The sequence below is a fragment of the Clinocottus analis genome, unplaced genomic scaffold (genome assembly GCF_023055335.1).
Source record: "Clinocottus analis isolate CAN_PGR_092001 unplaced genomic scaffold, fCliAna1.0.p SCAF_1, whole genome shotgun sequence".
Taxonomy (NCBI): Eukaryota; Metazoa; Chordata; class Actinopteri; order Perciformes; family Cottidae; genus Clinocottus; species Clinocottus analis.
The window spans coordinates 24287338-24296316 of record NW_027175820.1 but is presented as its reverse complement, the minus strand read 5'-3'; the positions used below and the strand labels follow the sequence as shown (position 1 = coordinate 24296316).

At 46.4% G+C, this 8979-nt stretch overlaps 1 protein-coding gene across 1 annotated transcript in view; it reads right to left on the bottom strand.

The window, feature by feature from the left end:
- The window catches only part of pde6a (phosphodiesterase 6A, cGMP-specific, rod, alpha), a 26619-nt gene extending 18160 nt beyond the window's left edge, over positions 1 to 8459 (bottom strand). The window contains exons 1-6 of the mRNA XM_068573556.1: positions 8131 to 8459; positions 7031 to 7172; positions 2849 to 3001; positions 2377 to 2466; positions 2084 to 2224; positions 275 to 349 (exon numbers count right to left, since the gene is read on the bottom strand). Of these exons, the coding sequence (XP_068429657.1) occupies positions 275 to 349; positions 2084 to 2224; positions 2377 to 2466; positions 2849 to 3001; positions 7031 to 7172; positions 8131 to 8459 (930 nt within the window). The remainder of the gene's footprint in view (positions 1 to 274; positions 350 to 2083; positions 2225 to 2376; positions 2467 to 2848; positions 3002 to 7030; positions 7173 to 8130) is intronic.
- Positions 8460 to 8979: the final 520 nt, after the last annotated feature.

Below are 8979 nucleotides of genomic sequence, written 5' to 3'. Positions count from 1 at the left end.
ATATAAGTGACTCTACTTCTCTCTTGATGTATTCAGTAAACATTGTAAACATGAGTTTATGTCTCAATCTCTAGTTTCAAGTCTTCTTCTATACAGCAAGATGTTCATCTAGTAAATTATAGTCATTTAGAGTCAAACAGACCATAAAGCAGGGGACGCTTTAGGGGCGGGGCTACTAGGTGATTGACAGGTCGCTACCAGAGACAAATACGGCGTCCACTTCCTGTATTAGTGTGTGCTCAGTGATCACTAGCAGCGGTTCATTGATCCTCACCCGGCCATCAGGAGTTTTGGGTCCATCATATGGTGGAACTTCTCCCATGAGCACCGGCCACAGGTCAAAGAACTCCTACACACACACACACACACACACACACACACACACACACACACACAGAGGACCAGAAGATTTAGAGAGGGCCACACAGCTGACACAGCTGCTTCTGTTGTTTCATTATTCAGGTGCTCTTTATGCTAATTGGAGGCTCATCCAACGCCGCCATTTCTGCCTGTAAATGCTAATTCCAGTAGCGGGTAATATATTTGTGTCCCGTCTCCACAAAGTGCACAGTTTCCAGAAGCGAAAAGGCTCAACGCTGAGCCACGAGTTGTGTTTACTTTAGAGAGCATGAAATCCAGCGTCTCCAACCAGACGCCATCTGCGGTCGGCAGACAACATGTGTTTGTTCTCCGAGAAGCAGGTGTTGGGAATCAACTGGCAGCTGCTGCTAATTAGCTGACAGCCGCATCCAATGAGCGGTATTTACGACAACATGCTAGTACGCGGGGCGCGCACGCCGATCTCTGTCTTCGACGCGAAGCCATCGAAAGCCAAAGAAAGACGACTGGTGCAGATCCGGCAGGAGAAAGCCCAGAGGAGCGGCTGGAAATATCTCCTCCTACAAAGAGGAAACAAAGCCGGGCTGCGAGCGCAGCAGGACTTTATTAACGAGCGCTGCATGCTCGCAGTGGAAACATTCGTAAAGAATTGTGCTCCTTGTGTACAGGTCTTCTGTTGTTTCCCAGGATGTTACACTTATTTGTAGCTCATTCATGTGACGTCTTTGGGTTTTTGGGGGGCGAAGAAGCAGTCAAGCTTCATAACTTTCCTCTTGTGTTAGCTTTCCGTTGGCATTTCTTATGTTGGCTTTCTGATAGGACCTCTTGTGTTAGCTTTCTGTTAGCATCTCTTGTGTTAGCTTTCTGTAAGCATCTCTTATGTTTGCTTTCTGTTGGCATCTCTTGTGTTTGCTTTCTGTTAGCATCTCTTGTGTTTGCTTTCTGTTAGCATGTCTTGTGTTAGCTTTCTGTTAGCATCTTTTATGTTTGCTTTCTGTTAGCATCTCTTATGTTTGCTTTCTGTTAGCATCTCTTGTGTTAGCTTTCTGTTTCCATCTTTTATATTTGCTTTCTGTTAGCATCTCTTGTGTTAGCTTTCTGATAGGATCTCTTATGGTAGCTTTCTGTTAGCATCGCTTATGTTTGCTTTCTGTTAGCATGTCTTGTGTTAGCTTTCCGTTAGCATCTCTTGTGTTAACGAGTCGGTTTTGATCCTTCAGCTGTAAAATACACTAAAACAATTATCTATCAACCAAGTTGTTTCTTATCTTGTGGTTAGCTTGTTCGGCTTCCTCATCCATGAACATATTGTATGTTTTAATATTTTTGGTGTGGGCCTCTGGACCTTTTCTTTGTCGATTTCAATAAAAAAAATAGTAAAATGAAGCTCAAGAGAATCATATAAGTATAAAAAAGGTTATTGTGTTACCTGGTTATTACTGAGGGATATTAGAACACACCTCTTACATTTATTTTACTTATTTTTTCATTTTAATATCATAACATATATGGTGTTACTGGTCAATGTATATTTACATCAAGAAAAAGGCTAAAAAGTATTGTTTTCAGCAATATACCTTTAAAATGAAAAAGAAGAATAAGTCATAACGCAACTTATAGATTTGCAAGGTCAAAAACACACTGATTGTGGATTTGATCATTGACTCAAATTTGATGATGAAAATAAATAAATAGGCGACCTCTTCCCTAAAACTGGATATAATGACACACGTTGTTCACCCACCTTGGTCTTGGTCATGTCCAGCAGGCCCACAGAGTAACGGTCACAGTTGAGGAACGCTCTGACCGTGTACAAGGCCTTGTGGAACTGCCTCTCGATGTCCGTCAGCTCTTCAAACACCTTGCTGGCCGACCACAGCAGCACCTGGACTCACACACACACACACACACAAGTTCAAAGCCTCTCTCTGCTCCACATATGTAGGGATGTTGTCTGTGCACCTTCCACATGCTCTTAAAAAACATCTGATCTGAGTCGTTGGTGACTGGTCGGGGGTCCGTGCTCTGCAGCCTCACCTGACCCTTCCTGGTCTCACAGTTGTGCAGGTAGCTCAGGTGGAAAACTCTCAGGATCAGGTTGGCAAAGTTGAGATACTTGTTGAGGGTCTGAGAGAAAGCAGAGCGCGCGTTAGCATGCGTTAGCACACGTTAGCACACGTTGGACAAGGCATTTTTGCAGAATCTTGCTCATATCATGCTGGATGTTGATGATCAAAATATGGTATGAAAGTTTTTTTTGCAACAAAATTCTGAAAAATAAACATGAAATAAGAACTACAAGTATTAGAACTCATTTGAGGGTTCATACGACTACTTGAGGACATGCGGTACAGAAGGAAAAACGACTCCCATGGGTGCCTATCGGGCTGAAAATCTAAAGTCATGAGACATGTTGTGATTTCACTTGACAGTTAATTGGCACGATTGTGTTTGAGGTCACGTCGGGTCGTTGGGGGGTCACGGGCCGGTCCGGCGGCAGCCATTTTACCTCCTCGTCCTTGGCGGAGAAGCGCGGCTCGTCCAGCTTGTTGATGGCCATCATGACGGCCACCATGTCTTTGCCGTTCATGACGGGGATGGCCAGGACGCTCTTGGTCTTGTACTCCGTCAGCTCGTCCACGAATTCGCTGTAATGAGCGCTCTGTGCCGAGAGAGAGAGAGAGAGAGAGAGAGAGAGGATTTGATTGCATCTAATTGCCGTCCTTCAAGACTTCCACCTTTTGATGGACACGCCACTTCCATCCGTAAGCGCTGCGAGCCAACGGCTCTCCATTATCCAACCAGCTCCAGGCCCTCTCTCTCTCTTTCTCGCTGCACTCCAGCTAATGCTCCCCCCGTACAGCAGGGGGTCATCAATTGTGTTCCTCCGGGGCTGAAACACTGGAAGAGCGGCTCATTAACTGCCGAGTAGAAATACAAAAAAAAGAAGTGTTTAAAAACCTGCAGAGGGGAAGAGGGAGACCCTCGAGGGAGTTGGAGGAATAAAGTTGTACCTGCTCTGCTTGACGAACATTAGAAGGTTTGAAACATACGACGTGCCGTTTATCGGCTAATATCGTCCTCCTGCTGCTTTAACGCTCACCCAAAGGAGACGAGGCCTCACACTTTGCATCCTGCATGAAGCCTCGCAGACCGTATTACTGCCGCCGCCACATGCAAAGCAAACTAATCCGGACCAAACCCGTCTCCAGCTGCAGAATCACGAGCCGCATCGGCTATTGTGACGCTGTTTGTGTGACGAGGATGTAGGAGAGTTAAAAAAAAAATTTAAAAAGTGCATCAAAAGCACAGACGTGTCCGGGGGCCATCGTTGGTTTTTATTCCCAGCATCTCACTGAGGATCAGGGATTAGACTTGAGCCCCCCTTCCTCCCCTGCCTCACCAGCTCCCATTAGTAAATCAACCTGTCGCCATGTTTATTAGCGTCCGCCCGGAGCTCCCTTCACATATCGGGGTCGACCTGAAGCTGGTGGACCAGGAAGTGAACGCTGATCCCGGATCTTCATCACGCTCCTTCAACTGCGGCCTCGCAGAGCTTACAAATAACCGTGTTCCAGCAGTTTGACAGCTTGTTATTGGGCGACCTTTGACCCCTCCATCCTTCCTTTAAGCCTAGAGAAGTCTTCATCCTGCTTGTTATCCTCAGATGAAGCTTTGCCGTGACCTTTTCCACAGCGGAGCGACACTTTTAAGAAGATTCATCTGAGCACTAGTTGTATATATTTTATATTTAAATGTGTGTACTTTCATGTATCTCTACGGTTTCGGCTTGCTTTATGTCACACAGATGGAGAATCATCCAGTTGGGTCTGCGTTATTTGTTGAGGCTTTTTATATTTATAGTGAACAGCGTTTCGGGCGATCTGTGGGCAGAAATATTGAGCGTATGATCGGCTGTTGTTGTCTTGGATTGAGCCCTTTATTGAAGCTCTTCACAGGGTCCCATCGTGTTTCTACTACAGCCCAGAAGGGACAAATGAAACACTGGCTCCTCCAAGTTTCCCCCCCCCCCCAAGAGGTTTCAGTCGGCTGCAATGCGCAAACTCGCCACTAGATGCCGCCAAATCACAAAATAAACATGATACACAAATGCGTCTCTTCCATGAAATGATTTAATGTGGGAAATTAATGATGAATGCAAAAAGAGACACGCATCCAGATGAATGGATACGTTATGTAATAAGTATTTTAATAATTTTATTTAAATTCCCTCACACATTTCTTTAAATAAACGTCTTCTTCAATTCAGCTTTCTGGACAAATGAAGTGGATTTTAGGGTCTCTTTGGGTCAACAATGTAGGGTTTAAAGTGAACAATCCTCCCCCCCCCCCCTCCACACACACACACACACACACACACACACACACACACACACACACACACACACACACACACACACACACACACACACACACACACACACAGCGAGGCAGAATAGATTAAAGGTGTGTTATAATGCCGAGTCTGCGAAAATGGCTCAGAGCCTGCGTGACCTCTGAGCGTAATCTGGGATCGCTCTAATTCAGGACAGATTAACCGGCTTCATCTGCAGCCTCCCCCTCACCCCTCGCCCCCGCCCACTCACCCCCACCGCCACCCCCACCCTCACCGCCACCCCTCGAGTCACCGCACCTCAAGCAACCGTTTATTAGTTTGTAAAAATGCGAGATTATGAAACTCACTTAGACGGAGGGAAAGAAGACACGAGGCCAGCTGTTACTCACAATATAATCCCCCCTCCACCTCCACCCTCCACCCTCCACCTACAAGAGGTCTGGACGGGACTGGGATGGAAATAGCGTGCAGACTGACGGCTTCATGTCCCTGAGCGGAGCGTCAGGGACATGAAGCCAAACCAGTGGAGACGACCAGGAGAATCCTTTGATGTCTCTGCAGTTGCCCCAGAACCACCTCATGTTCTTTTCATGCCTCTGTGTGTGTGTGTGTGTGTGTGTGTGTGTGTGTGTGTGTGTGTGTGTGTGTGTGTGTGTGTGTGTGTGTGTGTGTGTGTGTGTGTTAGAGTGTGTGTATGTGAGGCTGCATCTTGAGTGTGTGAGGTTGTGTCTCGGGAGTGTGAGGTTGTGTCCTGAGTGTGTGTGTCTTGTGCGTGCGGCTGCATCTTGTGTGTGTGAGGTTGTGTCTTATGTGTGTGTGTGTGGGGCTGTGTCTTGTGTGTGTGTGTGTGTGTGTGTGTGTGTGTGTGTGTGTGTGTGTGTGCATGTGTGCGTATCTTGTGTGTGTGTGTATGTGTGTGTGTATGTCTTGTGTGTGTGTGTGTGTGTGTGTGTGTGTGTATGTGTGTGTCTTGTGTGTGTGTTTGTGTGTGTGTGCGTGTGTGTGTGCGTGTATGTCTTGTGTGTGTGTGTGTCTTGTGTGTTGTGTGCATGTGTATCTTGTGTGTGTGTGTGTGTGTGTGTGTGTGTGTATGTGTGTGTGTGTCTTGTGTGTGTGTGTGTATGTCTTGTGTGTGTGTGTGTGTGTGTGTATGTGTGTGTATGTATTGTGTGTGTGTGTGTGTGTTTGTGTATGGCTTGTGTGTGTGTGTGCCTTGTGTGTGTGTGTGTGTGTGTGTGTGTGTATGTGTGTGTCTTGTATGTGTGTTTTTGTGTGTGTGCGTGTATGTCTTGTGTGTGTGTGTGTGTGTGTGTGTGTGTGAGGCTCCAGCGTGACGGACAGAGGGCCCGGCCTGGCAGCACAACCGATAAAAACGGAACAATCCAACTCCTTCGGGTCCGTGATGTCCGAGCGTCAGCAGCCCAGCTCTCTAATCTCCCGTGAAAAGGAGGCGAGTGAACCGACACAAGAAGACGGCTCGTAATCCATCACTTATGCGGAAGGAGCTGCTGCCCTATTAGGTGTAAATGTCACAATAGCAGTTGGTGCAGGAGGAGGAGGAGAGGGCGGGGGCAGGGGGAGGGGGGGGGGGGTGTCACGGACCTGCAGGTACACCTGAGGAGGACGTGGGAATGAGCTCGCCAGCCATTTTCAAATGTCAAAAGGTATCGGCTGTAATGAGATTGAGCCGCTTGCTGTTGGAGGAGGGGGTGAGGGGTGGGGGGGGGGAGCGGCGGCGCCACCGTGGTGTCATGTCGCCACCTGGTGGTCAAAACTGAGACGCAGCAGCAGCAGCGGAGCTTTTTTTTCACTCCATGAAGAAACAGGGGTTTGAATGTTGACGGAGCAAAGAGCAGACATGATATTGAAATGTCTTTACACAGAAGAGTATACTTTTACTTTAACGAGATGAATCAGATTTTGTGAAAGTCAACAGGTGGGAAAGGGTTTTGTTCTCTCAGTGGGCCTCCCAGGTAAAATATACAATGTGTACACACATTTAATGAACGTGGGACTGAGGGAGAAGTCTGACTTTTAGTAAATACACAGACTTTGTTTGTTTCTTGGCCTTTTGAGATCATTTTTTTTCGGGGGGGGCAAGAAAATACCTGGACGACGTAATTACTGCATATGTCATGTTCTGCTTCGTTGCAGTAGACAGACATACGATGTCAGGGAAAATATGAAGGGAATATGAAAAACTACGAATGCATTCGTACCGCTTAAATGCCAATTGAAGCTACGTTAGCATACGTTAGCATGCATGTGAATACTTGACCGGGTGACGTTGTTCACACAGAAAACACACGGACGCAGAACACCGCGTGTGTTTACCTCGGACACATCGGCGATGTTGACCATCTTCTTGGTGGACGCCACGTGGCCCACGATGCCCATATCCAGCGGGTACACGATCTCACTGTCGGGCGGCACCAGGCAGTCGTCGAACAGCGAGTCTTTGTTGACGTTGAACAACCTAGAGGGGTCAAAGAGAGACGCGTGAGCTCACCGGCATGGGCTTTCAACTCAAACAGGTGAAGTCACCAGAGACAATACATGCTTATTACGCTTGTCATGGTGCCTCTGAGCAAGGCGGTGAACACTGGAGCTGGAGTCTGGTGGTATAGAGGCTCCTGTATCGGGAGCATTAGACACGTGTCTCTATTGAGATCTTCAAATGAAGCTTTGAATGTCTGGCTTCATGTTTTTACGATGTCATCATGGGTTTCTCTTTCTCTTTATATATTTCTTTATTCGTCAACTTTCTCTCAGGAATCTAACCCTTGAGCTTAAAAAGCTGGAGAGGAAATGCTGATTGACGTTTTCCGCTATTTGATTATTCTTTTTGAAGAGGTTAATGTAAAAAACTATGAATTGAAGCATAAGTGTTGTCTCTTTAGCGAATCTTTAACGATGCAGCAACACCAGGTTTAAATTTTTTTAATTTTAAATGGCTGCTCCTCATTAAAACATTTGATTTTTATTCTTAACCTTTTATAAACCCCCATTTTAAGTCCCAGCATGCCAAATTCAGACAATCTTTTGGCATAAAATACATATTTTTTTCCCATTTTTGAACCGAACAACACATTTTTTTGACTGAAACTCCTTCTTAACAGGCCAAGACTTTGTTTTATTGTGATTTTTGAAGCAGATTTAGTTCCTAATATTTCCAAAAAGGTGTCTTATTGACCGCTCCAGGAGGCGTTTTGGGGAAATCTGGCTCATATCAAGCTGAATGTTCATAGTTACGATCTTTTAAAAGTGATTTTTTTTGCAGATATACATTTTTTTCCCAAGACTTTGCTGAACAAATACATACAATAAACACAAATATTTGAATTAAATTGGGGTTCCTATGTCGACTCAAACACGGGGGAAAAAGAGGTCAAGGGCCCATATTGGTTCCACAGTTTTCAACGGGTTAAAATCACCTGGTCGCCAGCTCGGCCACCCCGTTCCTCTGCCGGTACATGAAGAGGCTCATGCGGTCGGCCCTCAGCATGAAGCTGAGGTGTCTCATGAGGTTGAAGACGGACTTCTCCATCTGCAGGTTGTCCTGGATGTCCCGCATCAGGTCGAAGAGGACCTCGCTCTCCTCCACCGCCGTCAGGTCGTGGAACTTGCTGACGTCCACCGCCACCTTGCGGTTGTTGTCCAGCAGGTCGGAGACGACCTTCGGCCGGAAGTAGGCGTCGTAGTACTGCTTGGCGAACTGCGGGTTGGCGTCCAGGAACTGCTCGGCTGCCGCTGCGTCCACCATGGCTGCCGCTGGCGGGGTGACGTTACAGACTGAGGGAGGGAAGTGCAAGACACCGCCGCTCAGTCAACGCGTCCGATGGGAGGAACTGTTACGAGACACATTTCAACCCAGAGCTGATCAAGTGTAACAGAAACATTCCTCTTCTGAGAATCCATCAAGTCCAATGATCTCTTTCCTTTTAGCTCCAGTTTGGTCTCAAACAACTCCTCCCAAAGATATCAGACTTTTGAAACCTCTAAAGATTCTTGGTCTCTTAACCTGAAGACTTCTTCTCAACACTTCTCCTCAAGACTTATTCTTAACACCTCTCCTCAACACTTTTCATCTTCTCGTCAACACTTTTCCTGAAGATTTATCCTTAAGACATCTTCTCAACACTCTTCAATAAAACTTCTCCTCAACACTTTTCTTTAACGCTTCTCATCAACACTTTTCTTTAACACTTCTCCTCAACACTTTTCTTTAACACTTCTCCTCAACACTTCTTAAGACTTCTCCTCAACACCTTTCTTTAACACTT